A 24394-nucleotide genomic window follows, 5' to 3' on the forward strand; every position below is an offset into this window, starting at 1 on the left:
ATTAAAATAAATATTTATATCAAATTAAACACCGAATTAAACACTAAATTTATATCAAATTAAACATTCAAATAAAAACCTGCGGATGTATTAACCGGTTGTATCGGGCTCGCGAATCGAGGCTCAGAACCGAGGCTTTGCAACGAGGCTCAGAATCGAGGCTCTCGCAACTTCGCCTCCTTTGTAGGAAGTCTCATTAAACTTTGAAATTTCAATAGCCATTTCACCAATCTTTTCAATAAAATATGAATAACCCTCAAAAGTATGCGACGATCGTAGTTTCACTGAGAAGCAACCTTGATAGAATGAGCCACTCTCAAAGGTTCATTTGAGACATTCCCACCACAAATCCAAAGATCAAACTCCGCCTATAAGTGTTAGACTTTTGCATCCACCGCGTCAATCTAAAATGGTTTGGAATCTCTTCAATCTCAGATCGCATAAAAACTTTTTAAGATATGACCACAAAGCAAACCCATAAACTGAAAGTACTTGCATTCGCGCAGCCTCCTAAGGTTCCTCTATCGAACTCACTCTCCAAACTGAATTCTTCAAATGGGTCTCCATTTCACCATGTAGCTTCCGGTTCCATACCCGGCCAATTTGTTCCCCATCAATTTTGTACTCCATCTTTGCCTTTTCTAGTTGCTCTTTAAATTTATTGAATATTGAGATCGATAGACCTTCGCGCATGCATAAGGATGAAAGCATCGTTAGGCACAACCGTGAACTATGCTCGGTGCGTAATCGAAATCTTTCTTTTTCCTAGCAAGCAAAGTCAAAGACTTCTCATTACCATGTACAAACCGCGATAAGTTTAGTCGCCGAATTGACAAACCGGTCATAATGAGCATTCATCGATTCACTTCGACCGTGTGTGCATACCAAAGAAAAAGGTGCCACCGAGATAACAAGGAACCCATTTCTCCCGCATTGAATATATCTCTCACAACCAAGGATTTTCGTGACAACTCATACTTCAATGATTGTACACCATCTTCTCAAAATCAACAATCCTATACTTAAAAAGAAATAGTGTTCTTCAACTCGCTTACCAATGTCTCAAATTTGGTAAATGACATCTTCTTTGAATTTCTGCATAATATGCCAAAGACAAGAACGATGACGCAGTATTAGGAAACACTTTGGCAATGGCTGCCATCGCTTCCATCCCGGTCGCTGATGATTGCAGTTGCATGACGACCACCCATGGCTGCAAAGCCGTGCCTTAAATAGCCATATGAATGTATCTTCGTCTCATCAAGCAACAATGCGAAACCAAACCGAATCGACCGATAATGATGGTTGACTCCAAGAAAAGGGGCAAAAGGCATGGAATATGCATTGGTACGATATGTGGTATCAAAAGACACAACATCTCCGAAATATTCATATCGGCATCGAGACCTCCCCCATGAACCCGTAAAAGTTCACCGCAAAGTCCCATTTTCATCTAAATCAATAATAAATAGAACCGGGATCCTCAAAGACTCTTCTCGCGATAAAATATTGCAAATTGCGGCGGCTTGCATCACCTTCTTTAGGCATCTTTCTGGTCAAACCATAATAATGGTTCCAACAATCTTTCCGTAAACCCAACTTCCTCTCCATGGAAAAACAGATGCCACTTTCCCAACAGATAAACCGTTATCACTAAATATCTCGGTCAAGCACTTCACCGCTTCGTGCATATGTTTGTTAGTTTTCATGCAAATTCTCTTCATGGGGTCACCGTGACCGCGGACTATGGTCATTATGAGCAACGCCGACCTCATATATCTCTTCATGCATTCTTTTCTTAATACGAATTCTAGCTTGGCAACCACACCGATAGTTGATGTATTTCTTGATCGACTTCATCTCTCTTAGAGTCTTAACCCCTTCACGCGAGCAAACCAAGAACAACCACTAACCAAATCCACCTGATTTTGTTGCTTAGAAGTCGTCCAACACGAAGTCTCAAATCCTCTTGTTGACCATACTCTTTGTAATAAGTCTTTGCCTCACAATACTTGTAAAAGTCATTCCTATATAAGGAGCAGCTAATGTTTATGCGGCTCTTGAACAGGGTTTTTAGTAGACGGGGTAAGACCCAACCACGCCTTCTTCGATATTGATTGATGTCTCTCGTCTCCATTTCTATAAATCGAAAAATTAAAAATATAAATAACTTAAAACAAATAAAAATCCCAATGTACATAAACAAAGGTAAATAACTTAAACATCGAACTCCGACAGAGTTAACCAAATATGCTATTTCATCAACTCGCCGAGTTCAAAACTCCGGACAGAGTTCACCGAATATGTTAGTTCACCGAACTCCTCGACAGAGTTCAAAACTCTCGACAAAGTTCACCGAATATGTTAGTTCACCAACTCGATCACGGCATGAAGAATATGACAGAGTTCAAAACTCGACAAATACAAAGTTCACCTAATATGATATTTCACCAACTCCGACAGAGTTCAAAACTCCGTAATACGGCATGAAGAATACGACAGAGTTAACCTAACTCCCCAGCCGAATAGTTTTGAAGTTCAAAACTTTGACAGAGTTCAAAACTCGACAGAGTTTACCAATATGTTACTTCAACGAACTCGACAGAGTTCAAAACTCGAAAGAGTTCAAAACTCGATAGAGTTCATCAACTCCGACGAGTTCAAAACTCGACCTAATCACTCATGAAGAATACGACAGAGTTCACCGAATCTCGAAAGAGTTTTGAACTCGCAATACGACAGAAGTTCAAAACTCCGACAGAAATTCACCGAATATGCTACTTCAACGAACTCGACAGAGTTCAAAACTCGAAGAGTTCAAAACTCGATAGTTCACCGAACTCCTGACAGAAGTTCAAAACTCCTATAGAATACATCATTTGAAGAATACGACGTGAGTTCAAAGAATTTTGAAAACAGTATCAATCGATACACGACAGTTCAAAACTCCGGCGAGTTCACGAATATGTTAATCAACTTAACCTCGACAGAGTTCAAAACTCAAGAGTTCAAAACTCGATAGAGTTCATCAACTCGACAGAGTTCAAAACTCCTACGTATCATGGCATGAAGAATACGACATTGGGAGTTCACCGAATCAAAGAGTTTTGAACTCCGATAATAATGACAGAGTTCAAAACTCGACAGAAGTTCACCGAATATGTTGCTTAACTTCGACTAAAACTCGAAAGAGTTCAAAACTCGAAGAGTTCAAAACTCGATAGAGTTCATCAACTCCCACGTAGAAACAAAACTCGGCGTATCACGCATGAAGAATATAAGAACGGATCGGATATGATTTAATTAAAATCTTATCTAAAAGTAAGTTAGATGAACCAACTGTACAATACAAATTTCTTAGTAGTACCGTACCGAAATCAAAATCAAAACACTTTTATCGTGACCCATATTGATAACAAGCACATCATTATCAAAAAGTAGATACAATTCCCTGGGCATCCAGGAAAAATCGAATGCAATTACAGATAAAGAGCTATTTGGGGACCAAGAGCATTGCACGGTTGCCTAGATTTTAATGTTCACCCACTTATGCTCTGCCCCAAAACCTAGTTTGAAAACCCTGAAACAGATTGTAAGCTAGACGATACCATTCTCTTGCTGTGTTGGATAAAATCCTCATACAATGTCTCGAAAGTCCTTCGGCTAAACAAGGCTTTGAGTAGTATGAATTCGCTGAAAACCATAAGGGGCGAGGACAAACAGTAATGGAATTAATTGTACAAATTTTTCTCAATATTACCAGAACCAAGATCGAAAACACCTTTATCATGACCCATGTTGATCATTTGCATATCGTCATCACAGAAGTAGATACAATTCCCCGGCATCCAGGATAATCAGATGCAATCACGGAAAAAGAGTTATTAGGGCCCAAAACAATGCACGATCGCCTAGATTTTTAACCTCCACCCACTTATGCTCGGCAAAGTCTAGTTTGGAAACCCTGAAACTGATTGTGAGACGATAATATTCTTCTTCTTTGTGTTGGATATATGCACCATAGTTCCTCTCTATCTGCAAAAGGTCAGTTGAAGACTCCACGAGATAATTGCGTCCGCCGCTGCCGCCATAATAATTCTCGTGGACATTTCCCGGTTGGGTTTTATAAATAATGACTTAGTGGGAGAAGGACCATCGAGGCCCTTCACTAAATCAACCTCTCCTCTACACCTCAAAGCATACAAGTCACCTTTGTAAAATGTAATGTCGGAGTAAACGGGACGTCGTTGTCGTGATCCTCCTTTGACGTAGCCACCTCGTATTTTCTTCCAAATAAATGGGTCGTCGTTGTCCTCTCCAGGCTTATAGAAAAGCAACATGGCGTGTTGGTAGGGAATAGCTATGACAATTGGAGATTCAGCATTAGGGGATGTAATAGCCTTATATATGTACCGATTGCGCATGCGGTTTGTGTCCCATACCATGTCAGGGAAGACCCTAAACCAGTCTTTAACAATATAAACTAGGGAATTGTGTTTTTCTTCCGAAATTCCAACATGGGGGAACGTGGTGAGTGGAGGAAGGTTGACTACTTTCCCAGTGAAGGGACGCAGGAGTTGAAACTCTGAATTCCCATGAACGGTAATTAGCCATCCAAAAGAAGAGCCACAGATTCGACGTCCCTGTAACTCTGGTATATCCACTTTATGAATTGCTCCATCCAGAATACTAAAAAAGCCCAAGACAGGGTCGGGACAATAGTTATCCCTAGTGTTGGCTGGAGGGGCTTGGCCGACAACATCATAGTAGGGAACAATTAGCCATGGTAGACGACCCACCCTTGTGGTGGAGGTGGATGCCAACTGAAGCAAGAGATCTCCAGGAAGAGCAGACTGATCCGAACCTCGCAAAATCAGGAAACCCAAGATGTTTAACGATCAGTTTTAACATATCATCAGGAAGTTTGTTCCAGTCAACAACCACTTTATGAAGGCTCTTATTACTTGTTGGTGAAGATTTGTTTGCAGAGAGACACATCTGGTAAGCAGTAGGGAAAGGCAGGTGTACAAAACCGCAGAGGAATACTTTGATGACGATATGATCTCTATGAACTCTAATTCCGGATTTAATTAAGGTAGAAAGATGCGTTTGCTTTTCAATTCTGAAAGAAAAAGACACGGGCGGCCAGTGGACTTTTCATTCAATGAGGACACTACATACCGTACTATGTTTTTTCTTCTAAGCGATTGGAAACTCAATCAGAAAATGGGCCTGATTTTGCCCGTTGGGCCAGTACCAAACCCAAGCTGAGGCCCGTCTGTAAACCATCAACCGACGAATATCACAAGTAAATCCTTTCAAATGTGGACTGCTCAAGTGTTTATGTTAATACCTAAAAAAGATTAGGAAGTGCTGGTATAAAATGGTTGAAGCATTTTGGCTACATGTACAACAAATGAACTTGTGTGGGTTTAGTGACCTTAATCCATTCTAACCAACTAAATAACTTAGTCATGTATCCTGTAATACAGTACATCTGTTTATTCTAATGTCAACAACTTGTAGGCATCTACAGCAGATGAGTACCACCACACATGCAAAAACCACAAATCGTTTCAACTATAAATTGATGTCCTAAATTTGTAATACAGTATATATCTGCTTATTCTACTGGAAAACACACACAAAATATGTTTAAACTTTCAATACATTAACAAGGCAAGAAATGTAAAACTGCAGCTCTACTGCGCTTAGAGCAACCTTAAAGCCTAACAAGAAAAATATCAATCTTCCATTTCACGTGAAGCAGATGATGCATTACTTCTGTACCGGTGTTCCAACTTCTCCTTCTCTTGGTAACTCTGGACATACCTGCATCCGATAGGAGAAACTGTTAGCATAGACTGCAAAAGGATAATGAAAGATGGGCCAAACGGAAACTGGCCCTGGCTATGTCCCTCCTTACAGCAACTCAAGCAGGAAACAAATGGTAAACCGTCAGATTCTCTTGAAGTGGGATCATGAGGATGGTCATGTACACACGAATAAGATACAAATAAAAAAAAAAAAAAAAAAAAGGCAAGTAGCAAGTCCCATGTAAGTTCAAGACAAATCTGTCGAAGTAAATCATGGTTGCACTAAACCTAGGAGATCCTCCTAAGCAAACACGTAATTGTTTACGGTCAAGTGTACGACAAAGCAATGGTCACCGGACTGTATTAACAAGGACAAGGAAGTACACGATAAACATTTTCGTTAGAGTCCAGTGTGATCAATGTAAATATATGGTAGGAAGATACCTTTGCTAACTCATAACTTGCAATAGAACATTCTTAACAATACATATAACAAATATATATACGAATAAATCTACAATGATTTGTTATTCAAATAACCTACAAAAGCTTTTTTTTTCCATTTTCTCCCATTTGTTGGCCTCTTTGAAACAGAATGAGACCTAAATTCTGGGATTCTATTACCACTAGTGTAGTGAAAATTACACAAGAAAACAATTTTATATCAAAGAACTGGCTCCTTTCATCATCTTACTTCTAAAACCAGTTTTCTAAAAGATGCTAGGAGGTAGTCGGACGGTGGGAGAGCACCTAGACATGCTAGGTGCTAGGCGGGGTTTTATTTATTTATTAAATATATATATGTAAGAGTGTAAATGTGTATGTATATATGAAGAATGAAGAAATGAAACTTTACAGACTTCTTAAAATGCATGTTAGTGAAATGTGAACAAAACATGTCTCGTGATTCAAAAATTGAAACAAAAAGGCATAAGAGTTTCCAAAACAAACATGTTTCATAAGTCATAACTGACAAAGACAAAAGGATGAAAATATCAAACATTCCACTATTTCTCTAACTCTTCCTCTCCACGTCTCTCCAAATTGGGCTTGTAACATTAATTTTTAAGTCTGCGTTTTATTTTGGACAGACCACTTAAATTGAAAAAAAAAAAAAAACAAAAAAAACACCTCCTAGGCCAATTAATCAGCCCGCCTGGTCCGTCTAATCGGACCACCGATTATAAGCCTAAACAGTTCGGCTAGGCACAGCCTAACACCTAGGCCGTTTTTTAGAACACTGTCTAAATCACATAAAATAGAATCTCATGATCTGAGGTAACTCCAAATTCTAGTTTGATTTCTTCACCCTCTTTTTCTATTTAGAGAAAACATGAAATCTTCACACCAACAATAGGATCCATTCTATCTTATTGTTTACCATCCATTCAAATACTTGAGAGGGTAATGTTAACTATATGGGCAACAACAGAAAATGGAAAATCAGATAAAAAGCCGCACCCTTTATGAATCACCAATATTATCCAAAAACAAAGCTAAAAAAGTAATGCAAAAATATTTAAAGCTATCCAAAGGTAATCAGTCACCAATACGTCCACGCAAACTACCCATCTGAACAAATAAATTCTGAGGTCTTAACCTAAGGCCAGTAATTTCATCAGTAATTTAGACGACGTGTACTAGAATCTACAAACTTCTTCCATCAAACACACAATTCGTCAATAACTTCAGCCATCTATATAAATCTATGTTGTCAAAGGCGTAGCTAAGCAGTCGGTCCCTCCGAGGCTGAGATTAGTGAAAATGGTTGGGATTTGTTGTCAAAGGTGTTCGTAAGGAGCAGCCAAGGTGCCTAAAGGCGCCAATTGGGAAGGCTACAGCCTTGCATTGTCCTGACAACATGTGGACCCATACAGTGTACCAGAGGCATAATTCTAGTGAAGTACGATCTACTCACCATTATGATCCTTCCCTAGAAAAAACTGCTCATTGGGATATCTCAACGTTGTCAGAATGGTAAAAAAAAATATGTCCCTCCTTACAGCAACTTGAGAAGAAAACAAAAGGTAAACCGTCAGATTCTCTTGAAGTGGGGATAATGAGGATGTTCATGTCCTCAGAACTAAGAAAAAAAAATAGGTAAGTCCCAACGTAAGTTCAAGACAAATGTGTCGGAGTAAATCACGGTTGCACAAAATTAGGGGTCAATTGTTCCCTTCAAGACTCTAATGAATGTATCAACATCTTCTTTTGTGTTGTAGAAGTGGAGACTAGCACGCACACTTGCATTAATTCCCAAGTATCGATGGAGAGGTTGAGCGCAATGATGACCTGATCGGATAGCCACTCCATACTGAAACTAAAAAACATAGAAAGTCAGAAACTTGTAGGTAGCTAACATGTGTTACATGTATATTTATCCATAATAAGAATGTGTTTTATCATTCACACATACACAACAAAATACCTCTTAGGAGAATATGATAGAATGATAGATACAGTAAAAATATGAAGACACGAGTGCTCTCCAGTCTCCTCAAATGATATAATAGATATTTAGAGACATAACAAACAATTTTGACTAAAGATGAAGGTAACACACAATAAACAAGTGTCTCTCACTAAATTTGAAAAAGTTTCACAATCTTACCTCTTGATCAAGAAAAGTTGCAATGTCTGTTAGATGTATATTCTCAACATTGAACGAACAAAGAGCAGCACAACTGACGTGTTCTCAAGGAACAGGGCCATACATGCGGACGTTGGGAATCACACGCAAGCTTTCATGAAGATATGTAGCCAACTCTATCTGCATGGACACAGAGCAAGGAGTACTTTAACAACGTTCTCTAAAGTCTCTAACCTTAAAATTATAGATAAACCTAATGATTTTTCTTTTTCTTTCCTTGTTCAATTCCAATCCCACAACTTAAAAGGATATTTAACAATAACTAAGTGCTGAAAAGACAGCCAGCTACAGCAAAGAGATGATTTGGCCAATACTTTCCAATTAGCAGTTCTAAAATTCGTAAATAATCAAGATACCAACAAGGTGACATCACTAGAAACATATAGAGAAGAAAGAGAGAGGAGGGGGTGGGAAGGATTTGCTCACCTCATAATCATGGATCTTTTGCATGCCAATCCCCAACAAATAATCAATTGCCACTCCAAGCCCTATAACCTCCCCAATTGCAGGAGTTCCAGCCTCAAATCTGATACAATTGAGCAAATAAAGATCCATGTCAGATTTTGATAGTAAGATCAAACATTTTCTAGTTTCTATTTTCTTTCCTGGGATTCATTACGTATAGTCGTATATAAGTTGTAAGTAAGTGAAAGCGAGTTTTGTTACATACAAGGTTCTAAATTACTTAGAAACTAGATTGTCACTTTTTTTTAAAGTTATGGGTTTATTAGTGAAAACCCCCCATTTTATGACATGCTTTTGTGTTTACCCCCCAAATTTTGAATCATCACAAAAGTCCCCCCACTCCGTTCTGGCCCCGTTCAGAAATCATCCATATTTACTCTATTGGCTAAAATGCCCTTGGGGGTAAACACAAATGTATGTCACCAAATGATCATATCCCAAATGAAATTTCAAAATCTTTTAACATCAAAATTCCAATAATTGAGTCGACTCATCATCTTCCCCAATTAAAACCAAAACCAAAGAAACCAAAGACAATCACTCAGTTTTCCAATAGTGATTCCAAAGCGTAGGTCATCAAAAAAGTACTCAATTAAAATGATTGGAATGGTGAAAGTATCTATATAATAAGCTAAGGTTTTTTTTTAGCACTAAAAGACAAAATTACAAACAAAGGACGGTCCAGATCTATTTTGAGAAAATCTAACGGCTGTTGAGTTTGAACCCAAGAAACATTAGTTTAGATTTTTTAGTTTCGATTTTTTTCTTACCAAAAACTTTCACCTCATCATTTGGGAACTTCTCACCTCATTGTCGCTGGGTTTACCAATCTTCTCACCTCAACGTTGAGCACTCGAACTCCAAAATCCCCAAATCCTAACAGCAAAGAAGGCAGCAAAGAATGTTTGAGCTGTCTTGATTATCTCAGTATACAGGTAATTATCTGTCCTATGATTTATACGAAGTGCCATTGGTTTGATTTAGAGTTACATATCTAACATTGATTTAGAGTTGTAGAGTTTTGACTTTTGTATACGAAGTGCCATCTACGAAGTGCCATTGGTTTGATTTAGAGTTGTAGAGTTTTGTTTTTGATTGTAGAGTTATATTTAATGGTGTAATGGCTCCTGTTGTTTGATTTGAATTTATTGGTTGGAGTTTAAATAGTTTAGTTTTGGAAATATTGAGCTTTCATAGTCTCGAGACTGATTTGAATTTATTGGTTGGAGTTTAAATAGTTTAGTTTTGGAAACATTGAGCTTTCATAGTCTCGAGACTGCTTCAGACTGTTTTCTCCTTATACATTTTGGTTTTTATACTTTGATGGAAACATATTGAGCTTTCATAGTCAAGAACTAACATTTTTTGGCTAGAGTTAAGAACTTCACTGACTTTATTAGTCTCGAGAAAAAACTGTTTTCTCCTTATACATTTTGGTTTTTATACTTTGATGATTGAAAGCCATAAACAGTAAGGCAGTATGATCCTTTGGTGCATGCCTTTTTTCTTTCCTTAGTTTATACATCATAGATGGTGTGTATAATGCACTTTTGGTTATATCGCTCTATGTTTAGTTAATGTACTTCAAGTATCATGTGGGCTGGCCTCTATTTTATTTGTTTATACACATTCATCGGCCACTTTTGGTAACAGTCAAAGCCTTAGCAGTAATAGTTTTTTCCATCAGTCACTTCTAATACTAAACTTATGTTTCAGAGTATTGCTACCTTTCGATGAATAATTTTAGTAATTTATGCTACTTTATGTAAACTCTGGTAGACTTGAGTTAAGTGAATGGTGGGAAGTTACGTATGTGATTCCTGTAGACTTTGTGAAAACAGAAAGCTTTAACCGAAAGTACTCCTTCCATCACTTTTCTTCTCACGACAGCTTTGCAATCTCCATATACCATTTTCCTATTTATTTGCTTTATTTTGTATGATGTATTGTATGATATTGGTGCCGCTTTTCGTTAGATATTTGGCAAACTGTTTTACTTCATGTTATTTTAGGTAGTATTTGAAATTTATTTTTACTTCCAAGTGAGAGGATTGGAGTCAATAGCTTACAATAAGGACTGTAGTATTTCAAATCCCATTTTTGTTAGGGGAGGATATTCATGAGCTTCTCTTGAGTTTCACGTGGTTGGTCGAGCTCCCCTAAACCAATATTCCGGTATAATATTTCACCCGCTTTTGTTCTTAAAACTCTCCTTATTAAACCATCATTTCAGTTATGATACCATTTAACTTTTCTGCATAATTTCTTTTCTAGGCAATCATGGTGAAAGAGCTTAATTCAGTCGTGCAAAGAGCAAATTACCAACAAATATGAAATACTATTATGTGATTTCACTTTGTGTCATAACCACTTTTAAATATCACTTGAACATAGTCCTCGAGTAACGAAATTGGTTTTTTTTTTTACATAGATTTACACACACCTACACACACATATATATTTGTCCAGTTCCATATCTATTATTATATTGATTGTTTGTTATTTACGAGTACAACTATATCAACATATTAACGGGAGTATCTTAGGTCGCGACTTCATTATCACAAACTGGAGAAATGAAAGAGAGGGGAAAGGAGTCGTTAATTCACACAGTCAATTCCATAGCACGACATCCTATTACGCCTCCCAATCCGATATATGTGCCTCCCCATCGAAGATATGCTACGCCCCCGAATCTGGTATATGTGCCTCCTAATCGAAGATCTACTCCTCCATCTGATGTGCTTCATAATCGAAGGTCTACTCCTTCTCCATCTGTTGTGCCTCATAATCGAAGATCTATTCCTTCTCCATCTGTTGTGCCTCCTAATCGAAGATGTAATGCAGCTCTAATAGGCTATCGGGTTGTGCCTCCTAATCGAAAATTCTCGCAGCTCACAATAGGCTATCATTTGTGCTTCCTAATCGAAGATCCACTGCAGTTCCCACTAGGCTATCTGTTATACCTCCTAATCGAAGTTCTATTGCGGTTCCCAATATGTTATCTGTTGTGCCTCCCAGTCAAAGATCTATTGCACCTCCTAATCGGAGATCTGTTGCACAACGTCTTCGAAGAGAAAGGGAAATGCAAGTGCCTCTAGATCACGATCAAATGACTATAGCACAACAAAATCGGAGACAGAGATAAAAAGATGTTATGTCTGATTACACAGCAGATTCCTTTAAGAAGACGAGGTCAATGTACGAAGTTGGGTCCTCTTCATCAATGTATAATATCTCTCACAGAGAAAACCAGCCTCCATTCACAAAAGATGTAACAATGCAAAGTTGTGAGGATAACACTATGTAAGTCAAGTACTTAAATTCTCACTCTTATGTTAAATTTCAACATACCGTAAAGCGTGATATATCATAGGTCTATTTTTGCAGTGATCATGATATGACTAGATTTGACGAAAGTGAAGAAGAAATTCTTAATCCTCATAGAGGCCATGCGCTTCCAGTTCCAAATCGCCGTCACTTTTTGGGAAAGATGGATGTTCTTTGTCCATTTTGTTCGGCCCTTCATTGGAAAGATGAACAGTTATCGAAATCAAGGCGCAACCGACCTTTATTTGGAACTTGCTGTTTACAAAGGAAAAGTTAAGCTACCGCTTCTTTATCCACTGCCTCGGCACTTAAATCTTTATTGAAGGATCTAATAAAGCGTGCAAGATTATTCCGTGAGCAGATTCGGCAATACAATGTGTGTAATGCCTTTACCAGTCTTGGTTGTAAATTTAACGATCGCGGTGTTACATGGACGTGGTCCTACCTCATTCATCGTTCATGGAGAGTTCGCGGCATCAAATCGGTTCATTGTTGCCGATCCGGGGATGGAACCTAAGTTTTCACAACTTTATATTTATGATCCCTAGCTGCTTTGGATCACCGCCATAATCGTAATCGAATTTGTCAAGGAAAGTGTTGAAAACTGTACAAGAAACTCTTTGCGCAGACCACAAGTTTTGTGATATCTATAAGCAAGCATTTGAGGTTTTAACCGAAAATGCTTCGAGAATAACAATGTTCGGTCCATCTACACTATGATCCGCGTTGGATAGACGAAGGTACAACCTTCCGGCAAACCGATGAGATTGCGGTGGTATTGCCCGGAGATGGGAGTAAGGTTGATGCCATGCGTGATATTGTACTTCGCTTTGAGAGGAGGGCATGAGTTGGAACGGATAAGCGAATGTCATCCCGCTTTATTTGCCTTTGCATTATGTTCTTGTTTCCTTATGGGGATTTGGGTTGGTCACCGATTTGAAGTTGTGGGACGCCAAGAGAAATGCTCCAAGCAATGCAAGACTCACCCAATTATTGTATTACGCCTACCGTTTGTTTGAACGACCCACGAGTACTCATCCATCTTCTTTGGGGTGTAAATTGTTGCATGAATTTTTGGTTGATGCTTGGGCTGCATATGAACGAGAACCGTCTGCGATACATTAGACTAAATCAAGACACCATCCGTTCGGATGTGTACAAGTGCTTGACGGATGTTGCACTTGAGGGATTAAGTCCCCGATCAAATTGGCCAACGGTTCATTTTGCCTTCCTCGCATGTTGGAAGTCCAAGGCACATGTACGAGATTTTTCAGGATTCAATGGCTATCACCCGGCACTATAAGCACCCGGATATTTTTCTTTACGGTGACTGCAAACCCTAATTGGCGGTGAAATTAAAGATGCGCTCAAGGAACACCAAACCCGACACTTCGCCCTGAAATAGTTAGCACGGGTATTCGAGCTGAAACGAAAAGCAATTATGAAAGAAATCTTGAAGAATGATATCTTCGGTTCGGTGGTTGCATATGTCTATACCATTGAATTTCAAAGCCTTGGTCTTCCACACATGCATTGCCTTTTATTTCTTAGCATGATGACAAGATCGAAACAAAGTGAGCAAGTTGATAAATTTGTATGTCTTTGAATTCCGGACCCGACACCCACCCTGCATTGTTTGAAACAGTGAAGAAGTGCATGGTTCATGGCCCCTGTGGTGATCGAGATCCGAGTGCTTCATGTATGGAAAATGGTCGATGCACTAAAAGCTATCCAAAAGAGTTTGTGGAGGAAACAATTATGGATAAAAAAGGGTACTCATCCCAAGAATATCTCTGGCTCCCTCAAATGCAGAGTTGCCTTTCAAACTATCAAGACGACAATTCCCTGTTCGACTAGCTTATGCCATGACAATTAATAAGTCGCAAGGCCAGTCAGTGAAATATGTTGGCATTGATTTGAGGACACCGGTTTTCAGTCATGGGCAACTCTATGTGGCCATGTCCAGATGTACTTCTTCAAAAAGAATATCCGTTTTTCTTCCACCTAATACAAGAAATTGTACTACAAATGTCGTATACCCAGAAGTTCTTCTCTAAGGACATTGATACCAATGAGAAAAGGCAAGTGAGAAATTAAAGAATGTTACTTTTATTGATTTAGAAAATAAAGAATATATTGTATCCATATATATGCTATGTAAGTTTTTATGATAGTTTTTTTTTGTTGATGATAGCGTGGATACTTAAAAATAAGAATAGAGATTATTTTATTTTGAAAACCATCTCTTTTGTAAACAATATGCTAAATGTATCAAGTCTAAAAAAATCATGTGTATGTGGTTTGTTTGCAGGTACCAAGTTAAATTGCCATAATTTTTCAGCGACATGATTGTAGTCTTTGCTCCATGGCGGATTTATCCATATGGTAGCAGAATGGTGTGAACAGTATGCATAGAGAGGAGAATGAGAGAAATGAGGAACTCGATAAGTGGGCGTGGAGTATTTATTTTATTTTATTTTTCCCTTTCGTTACTAGAATTAGCCCCAGGTGAAAAATTATGCAAAGTCTTCTTTAATGTTTAATGAGTTGTCTTTTAGTTTTAGAAGTAATTTGTGTTATGTATAAATATGAAGTTATATATTTTGGTATGGTTGATCTATGAGAATTGTATTGTTTGATTTTTCAGGTTATGACAGGATTAGGTTTTTGAAATGTTGAAAATACAAAGGAGACTTCTCTTTGGATTTTTTATTTTTAAAAAAAAAATGATGATGCTCTTAATTGAAGACTCTCCCTTTATTTTCATCATTCTCATTCTGATATGTATTAAATTAATGAATGTATAAGAGTATGTGTAATGAGTTGGTTTGTGAGAAATGAAATGCATAGAATTGCAATAATTAAACTCACTTGAGTATCTCACTTGAGTATGCGTATGAAATGATTATGAAGTATAAAACTGTTGGAAATGGTTATATCATCGATACAATGCTACCATAGAGATGGTCTCTCTTGGGGTGTTGTTCAAAAGCAATGTGTCTAGAGTGCCGACTGGCACGGGCATTCACTAGTAATATAATAGGACAGAGATAAGAAAAATTGTTGAATTGTTGACTACAAGTAGTTCTTGCTACTGATCATGGACATCCTAAGCAAGAGGTGAGAGATCGAGGTGGCTGGGTAAGCTTAATTGTACCTAGTCTAACTGTTTAGGGGTTTTGTTCCCACACTTGTCAGCAAAGTAAAAGGTCCTCTTCAAACTCCTCCACTCCTCTCCTTCTCTTCTTCATCTTCACAAACAATCAAAATGAGTCATATAGAACACATAGTCTTGTTCAAAGTCAAACCCAACACTGACCAAACCAAAATAACTACCATGATCAATTCCTTAAACAGTTTGAACTCATTTGACCATGTACTCCACTTATCATCATTTGGGCCCATTTATAAAACCGTTCATATTCTTATGACTTCACTCACATGTTACATGGCAGGTATGCAAGTAAACAAGAGTTGTTTAATTATTCGACCACCACGAACATGTGGGAGTTGTTAAAGGGATTGTGAATCCTATTTGTGAGGATGTGATGGCTGTTGATTGGGTTCGCGAATGTCGATGGGCGGTTGTTATTCGGCCGGGCGGTTATGAGGTTTAATATATTAAATCGGTGGGTTAGTGCTTAGGGTTTGCTGGTTTGGTGGATGAGAAAGAAGATGAGAATGATGGTGATCCTATACACCCGATCGTTGTTTAATTTAGTTAGTTGGGCTTGGGCCGATTTCTTTTAGTTTGTGTTTACTCTCGAGGGTATTTTAGCCAATAGAGCAAATATGGATGATTTCTGAGCGGTGCCAAGACGGAGTGGGGGGACTTTTGTGATGATTCAAAATTTGGGGGGTAAACACAAAAGCATGTCATAAAATGGGGGGTTTTCACTAATAAACCCTAAAGTTATTAGTCACAAAACCTGTTTAAGATCTAGTGAATGAGGACCTTTTCAAAATGAAGGCCTTATATACTAATTTATTATGTAAACAGTACCTTATCATTTGTTTCATTTTCAAAAAAAAAAAGGGAAAAGGAAAAAAAAATGAGTTGTATAGGACCGCCAACCATGTTATTACATGCATTAGATTTATGTTACATCACTGATTTCATCTTGTTCCAGATAAACCAAAATTACAGAAATTTTAAATTGTATATCATAAGGTTTTCAGTAGATTTTCAAACTTTGTAGAAAATAAATACTCGTTTTAGGGTAATAGAGAACAAGAAACTAGCAGATAAAAGGAAAGAATAGTTAAATCTTTGGAAGTGTGTCTTCAAAGTAGTAGAAAGATAGGCAAGCATGTGATATTGCCAACAAAAAAGGAAAAAGGTTATGTTCTGTTATAAACAAAAGATCCGATCATAAAGTTTTAATTTAGCAATTAGAGTTTCTAAGTTCTTGTTAAAAACCAGTTCACTTAAGGAATTTAAGCAATCAAATAAATACACGAATATGCATACAAAGCGGACCATTTGTCCAATATGGGGTAGGTAGATGAGCAACAACGGTCTGCGGTGATTAAACCATAGACTTGGTGTCAATAACCTAACCCAAAATGAAAGACAATAGGTGTGTGAAAGCAAAAGGGAAAAAGAATAGTTAACAAGCGATTAAATGACCAGGCAAATGAACTTTCTAGACGTAAACCTAGACCATATCAATCTTCTAGAGATATATATATCGGTGCTCTTTTACAAATTAAATTATGTGACTCATCAAATAATGGGTTCTAACTTCAAACACAATTCTAGTCATTCAATTTGTAGTGCACAATTCTAGCCGTTCAATTTGTAGTTTAGTGTATGTTAGGCTCCAAACAAATTCACTAACCTGGAAGGAGGTGGATTCGCATAAGTGGAATGATCTAAGAATACATCAGAAATCATTTCGCCACCGCCTGAAACATAAGAAAGCAAGTTACACATTGTGGTAGAACCAGTCTTAAAACTTGAATATCAGCTAAAATCTCTTACTAAGAAAACCCTTTCCGTCCAAGATTACCTAGGAAAGGAGGCATGCCAGACAAGACCTTACTTTTGCCATATAGGAATCCAGCGCCTGTAGGCCCACACATATGAGACATGTTTATTACTTAATTTCATGTATGGATAATCATAGGGATGAAACATAGTAACAACAATTAAAATACATGTAGAAATAGGTTTCAAAAGCCTCATTTTAGATTATACGAACCTTGTGCGATGATGCAACAAGGAAATCGGCATCTAGACTTTGCACATCAACCACCATATGTGGAACACTTTGACAAGCATCTACAAGTACTTTTGCCCCAACATTGTGAGACCAACTTGTAATATCCTTAATTGGAAGAACAGAACCTAAAAACACAAAGATAATCCATTATGGAAAAATGTTCAAACAACATATCGAACTAAGAACTTCGTCAAATGCAACAAAGAATAGAACCAGTCCTGTTCTATTCAACAAAATAATAAACACTGGAAAATCCTAGTTATAATTACAATGTCACACAACGGATGTAAATCAACGAAGAAAATAGAGTATACATCACAAAATAATGAATTATACATTGTCAACCTCAAGATAGCTATAAAATGTTGACCATGACAATGATAACTCGACAAGAATGAATTAACAAAACCAAAAGAAATCGGGGATATCAGTCACTTCAGATCCGTGACAAAGTAACTTAGTTTGTAATATCTTGGTGATTCTAAAGCAGTGAATAAATTAAATCTTTGGATTTATTTAGAGTATAAGAAGAAGATGGATATAAACGACCATTTCCTCTTGGAGGTAACCCCTTCAAAACGGCCCCCATTTTCTCGAGGTGGTTTAAGTTGTTTGTCCGGACCAATCACATTTCTTTGTCATGTGGTCAGTCTTTTCTCGTGGTTTCGACTCATTGCATACACCTAATCAACTCTTGTCCCCTAAGTCTATTCCTCTTGTAATTACCTAGAAAACTCTGTTTTTTTTCTCCTTGCTGAGTTTAACAGTGTGACAACCTCGAGCTCCCCGAGCTTTCAATCAACTCCCATGCCACACCAAGTTATAGTGAACTACGACCCACACTGTCCTACTTTCCATTAATTTTTCAAAAGAATATTTCTGTCCAATAACCATCTTCATTCTAACCTTAGATTATCACTTACCTTGAAAAATAACCTAAAACCAACTAAACATAAGCATTCTCTCTTCGCTCTTCTATTTTAAGCCCACACACTCTTTCAGAAAGGGTCATGTGAACATCTATGAAGGGTGAACATACCCATCAAGCCATCACACCAGGTAGAATAAAAGCTTTAACCGAGACAAGACATGAGAAAGGAGAACAGAAAAGTTTAAATAAGAAAAAGAACACACCTACCAAGAGTGTTGGAGAAATGATGAGTGACCACAAGTTTCGTCTTCTCTGACGACATTTCTTTCAACTTATCGATATCAGGAACTTCTTCTTCTGTTAAACTAACAAATTTGAGTGTCGCACCAGTCTTTTGAGCCACAATTTGAAAAGGAACTATGACACTGTGATGTTCGGCAATCGTAAGTATGATCTGCATGAAAGCAAAAGAAGATTTTAAAGGAGACAAGCAAAGTGCCCCAAGGCTGAAATGCTTGGGTAACCAGTGAAAAAGAGACAACCAAGTACAAGGATTTACCTCATCCCCTGGTCTTAAATTCAATAGGTCCCAAGAGTAGGCTACAAGATTCATAGCCTCTGTCGCATTTCGTGAAAAAACAATCTCAGTAGACTTTGATGCATTAATGAAACGAGCCACCTTTATCCTCGCTGATTCATATTCATCAGCGGCTCTTGCACTAAAGTGCATGGAGAAATTAGTTAGAATTCATGATGAAGATTATTTTCAGTAAAACTTCTTGCATCAACTGTGTTAAAAGGGATCTAAAAACATACTAGATTACATAAGTACCTCAAGAAATGAATACCACGATGCACATTGGAATTATAGGTTGAGTAATAGTTTTGTAGAGAGTCCAAAACAGCATTAGGCTTTTGTGAAGTTGCTGCATTATATCCAAGTAGACCAGTTTTGACTTGTTCACATTCTACAACACCCAAAACAACCATATTAGCATTTCTCTTAAATCTTTTTTTTTAATGAAAACGGTAACATTGTCCAACAAAAAGACACTTTATTTATCCATAACTCTTTTCAAACGTCCTTAGTTTATTACTTTCAATACTAAAACAAGTCTAAACCCAATATCCCACTATCCAAGATGAATTCTTTCACACCATTAAAAGAGTTGGCAATACCTAGTTGAGAATAGGAAAATCGGGTCTAGTAATATGCCCAAGTGAAATTGACTGTTTTTCAACAGCAAAAACATTTGAAGTAGTGTTTCCAAGGGTAAAAGGGGTTATGAGTTTCAATGAAGTTGGTAGTTTTAATAATATTCCTTCCATTTTAAAAAAGAATAAAATTTTACCGACAAAGAGAAGAATAATACGACCAAACATAATATGAATCTAATCTTCAGAGATAAAATGATCAAAAACAAAAATATACATGCCAAGTGACAATTCCAAACAAATGAAATCGAATAGTTAATTAAACTTTAGCTTTTACACTTCAGATAAAAAATAATAAAAAAACCCTTACTTTGGCGCTTAAACTTCCCTTTCCCCTGCAGGCCTCCGAACAATCTCATTCAACCGTGCCACTGGACCTCTAAACTCTGTCAAATCTTCATCCGTTAGAAACTCTGAGATACCAGATCCTTCAGGAAGTGACCATTGAATATGATCGTCCAAAGATTCGATTTGAAAGAGGAATTTCATGGCAAGTCGTACTCTTTCTTCGAACTCCTCAGTTGGGCTCTCACTCAGGCTTTTGAATATAGCAATCGGTAGTTGTCTAAAAACACAATGCAACATCTCCACAAACAATTTCTCTATAGATGTATATAGATCTTCAAGCGTTGAGTGGGTTTCAGCAAGGATGCGATCAATAATGACACGAAGATAAAACCCAACAAACGTATGATAATCGAGATCCGGTGATTCCTTCAATTTTAAAAGGATGTCACGAGCACGATTCAGATCCAGATGCAAACCGGATTGACGTTGACGATACTCCTTGGGGAGCAGACCACTAAAGTCGCCATCTCTCCACAAATCTTTTGCATATGAAAAGAATTCTTTTGCGAACGGATACGTTGTTGGTGGTATTAGTGTTTGGTCAATGAAGAGAGTGATTTGTTGGGCTTGTCTGCATGCGAGTACTAGAGATCCAACAAGATTACCTGGTAAGGAAACTTGTGCAATTTTTACAAGGAGTACCATTCCAAGAGTCACAGGATGTTCCATTGGATCAAAATCAGGGCGGTATGGGTATTTTCGAAAGAGTTGCAGTAGATTAGTAAGTGGCTCACTGCAGCAAGCCTTCCTTAATCTGATTATATCATCCACACTTTTTCGCACAATATACTCAGGCCCGAGATCATGCATGTCTATATCGTCTATGTACGAACCAAATAATAAGAAACGCACTAGCGCTAGTGGGAACACTATCAACCCCGACACTATCAAGACTATTCTATTGAATAAGCATGCACAGAACTTGTATAATATATAGACACTCACCCACTTTTTCAAGATTGGATAAGGAGGTGAATCATTCGAATAAATTTGGAATTTCATGCGCCTAAACAATGCTAGCCATCTAAAGACAATTGGGAAAGTTCCAACTATGACAGTCAGAATCTGGATAACAACTATTATTGGCATCGACCAGTCATAATCAGACACCCCAGAACAAAACTTCACCCGCTTTAAAACGAGAGATCTTATTAAAGCTTGTATTAAGATGACTAAACACAACAGGCAGATTGTGCCAACACCGGCAGACACCAGGTTTGTGCTTATTGTAAATTGTGGATCATAGCAATAAACGCATAGGTAACATCCCCTCAATCGACTTAACATGCTACTGCTACCTTCTCTAACAAGCGTATTATAGCTCCCAGTGGTGAAGCTATTATTCTCTTTAGTATACGGATAAAGCTGCCAAAACATTGAGAGCAATAGCACCATAAAGCACAAGACTATGATATGTTCTATGATGAACAGAACAATAACTCCAGTATGTATTTGTATACAGATGTTTACGACTATGGATATAACGAAAATGCTCAAGGCCATCAAATTTGAAAAAATATCAGCATCCCTGTAATTTCCAATAGAAGGCATGAGAAAACCCATACAAACACATATAAAGATAGTCCCAGACAGTTTAGACAACTGATCCAGGTCACTCGGCATTGAGGTTGTTAGATCAGCGGGGAGTTTAGTTGCTATGGAAAGAAGAGTTAGAGAAACAGAATTGAGTGTGAATAGCTTGCAAGGTAGCCATCGCTTCTTTGTCCGATATCCAACTACGATATCATAAAGCATCAGTAGCATGCATACGGAAGAAGCCGCGGCTATGTATAAGCCAATAACAGGCACAGGGGAAGAGATCTTAGAATTATGTACAGTTCCATTGATACAACCATGGTTTGCCATTAATTGTTTCTCTGTTGTCTCACAGTCTGAAGAAGTGAAGGATGGACCTAGCTCTCCTTTAAATAATGGCAATCGGAACAAGTTTTTTTTCTTTTTCTTTTTTTTAGATAAGCATTACTTTTATTGATGTATGAAGCAAGGTATAACATAGTGCACACTGCACATATGAGGGAGATTCTCATACGAATGATACATAAGCATAACTTTTATTGATGTATGAAGCAAGGTATAACATATCCTCATACTGTCCCTAGTATCCTAATTAAATCCCATTACTACTTAAGAGAGTATTCCAATAAAAAATCATCATTTCAAACAAATAATTCCTTCTTGCGGAGAATCTTGAGAACCAATACCACAACAAAGCTTTAACGTCAAGCAAGATTCTATCTATTACTTTGCCATTCTTTGATGTGACGCTCTATTACTTCTATCCCTACCTCAAAAACTTTCACGTACCCAGTTGGATATCGAACTCTGCACCTTTAAAGAAGAGATCACTTCATGGCCATTGACCAATGTATACACGTATTTACAGGCAAAGAAGCAGTTGCAGAAGTCAATGAGTAAATGTGTACTGCTCAAGTGTTTATGTTAATACTAAAAAAGATTAGGAAGTGCTAGTATAAAATAGTTGACGCATTCTGGTTACATGTTCAACGAATGAACTTGTGTGGGTTGAATCCATGTCGAGAGCTCCAATTTCTAAACTTGGGCTAGTGAAAAAAAATCAAGGGAACAGCAAGCAAGCACCCATCATCTAAGACAAGAAAATAACCATTTGCAGACAACAAACTTCTTGAACATACCAAATCCAAAGCAAGATAATATAATCATATAACAATTGCACTCGGCAGTTCTTCCCAGTCAAGACGACAAACACAGCAGTTCATCAGGAAGGTCTGTCAGGTCTGTCAGCACGACTAACCTAAACCTGTAAGTGTGTAAATAACAGTTGCAGCCTACAGCTCTCGGTTCGTTAGATAGCAACACAGCCCTTCACCAGGAAGGCCCGTGAGCAAAAACCTATAATTGTACATATATTATTACAACACTCCAGTGTATTCAGTATCTTGAAATACCATTCTAACCAACTAATAACTTAGTCATGTATCCTACAATATACTACATCTGTTTATTCTAATGTCAAGCACTTGTAGCCATCTAGAGCAGATGAGCACATGCAAAAACCACGCACATGCAAAAACCACAAATCTAATGAAGGTGCAGAACAAATCATTTAAACTAGAAATTGATGTCCCTATACAAGTAAATTTACGCTGAAATAAAATGGAGTAAATTTTGCATCATCTGGCAGTTGGAAGAACTGAAAAATACAAGTATACACAAGTATCCTTCCAAGGCTAGTCTTACTAATTGTCTTTTATTTCAACAAGAGTCTTGATGCGTCAGTGGTTTCAACAAGCAGCTAAAAGTAATTCCTACAAACCAAGCTAGCAAATGTAACTATGCTTCTCTTTTATCCATTTGAAATTTGATGGAGACAAATGTAATGTTATAGCGCTAACTTCAGAGCCTACATGGGATTAAACTGTTCCAAGTTTAGCTCACTGAGATTTCTCGAACTAGATTATAACAAAATAATGAATTTCTTAAGATTGTGGATAAACTTAAAACATGAGTGCCTAAATTTGCAGAAAGTCTCGACTATTCTGAATCCATGTTCGGGACCTATTTACACATCTCGACTCTTGAAACATCTTGCAGGCCATCCCAGGGATAACCGAGATCAAAGATGGCTGTAACCCGGCTACATGGATGTTGGAAGTCAGTGCTGCTTCTATTGAAATTCAACTTGATGTAGATTTTGCTGAAGTTTATGTCAACTCTACCCTCTATTGGTAAGTAGTATTTGAAAGAATACTTCACTGACTATGCATCTGCACAAGTTTCTTTTTAGTATCTTAAATTTCTTTGTTATTGTTCAACTATACTAATCTTTCCGTTGGTGTACATTTTAGGAGGAATCAAGAACTCATTGAAGAACTAAGTACTCCAGCATCAGGGTCCAAAGAAGTCTATTTTCCTACTGAGTTATCGCAAAGCTTTAGTACTCAATGCGTTGGCTGTTTCTGGAAATTTGTGTTCCTTGTTATTTTGTTAACTTTGTAGCATATATACCAAGGGGCTATAAAGAGAATACTATCTCTGACTCTCTGAGTCAATATAACTATGTTTCTGAACCTTACCTTTGAAGGTCGATGCTGCTATGACTCGTACATAGTGTTGTTCACTTATAACTAAAATAACCTTAATACAGAGGAAAAAAAAAGACCAAAGGATAAGTAGCAGTACTACAAAACGATTTTCGAACCTGCGCACCTAGTATTTTCAAGAAGAAGACTTTGCATATCAACGAAGAGAAAACAATGAAAATTAAAGAAGAAGACTTTACTGTAACTTGTTGAACTTGTTGCAAAACAGAATATGTTTGAGGTAGAAGACGATGAAGCTTGGAGAGTGGAGTTGTTAAATAGATTTGAGCCTAACAAACCCAACTATTCTCACGTGCTAGTCCTATTCTCAACTGAATAAGAGAACAAATATCAACTTAACAGAGTGGAAAGAGAATAAAATGCTTATTAAA

The 24394-nt window shown here is 37.5% G+C and overlaps 1 protein-coding gene across 7 annotated transcripts; it reads right to left on the minus strand.

The window, feature by feature from the left end:
• Positions 1-5562: 5562 nt before the first annotated feature.
• LOC147483731 (cysteine desulfurase 1, chloroplastic-like) lies at positions 5563-24342 on the minus strand. Of its 7 annotated transcripts, none has more exons than XM_086580394.1 (8): positions 19883-24342; positions 19190-19325; positions 18917-19076; positions 18625-18811; positions 8893-8992; positions 8428-8586; positions 8059-8136; positions 5563-5832 (listed from the first exon to the last, which is right to left on the minus strand). In XM_086580394.1, the coding sequence occupies exon 1, from the start codon at positions 21784-21786 to the stop codon at positions 19891-19893; it is 1896 nt and encodes a 631-aa protein (XP_086436520.1). In that variant the 5' UTR covers positions 21787-24342; the 3' UTR covers positions 5563-5832; positions 8059-8136; positions 8428-8586; positions 8893-8992; positions 18625-18811; positions 18917-19076; positions 19190-19325; positions 19883-19890. The 7 variants fall into 7 exon arrangements, with proteins under 7 accessions (XP_086436520.1, XP_086436521.1, XP_086436524.1 ...); XM_086580398.1 differs by lacking the exon at positions 5563-5832 and adding an exon at positions 17466-17611 and having other exon boundaries at positions 7773-8136; positions 19883-20410; XM_086580395.1 differs by lacking the exon at positions 8059-8136.
• Positions 24343-24394: the final 52 nt, after the last annotated feature.

Source organism: Coptis chinensis, chromosome 8, assembly GCF_015680905.1.
Source record: "Coptis chinensis isolate HL-2020 chromosome 8, ASM1568090v1, whole genome shotgun sequence".
NCBI lineage: Eukaryota > Viridiplantae > Streptophyta > Magnoliopsida > Ranunculales > Ranunculaceae > Coptis > Coptis chinensis.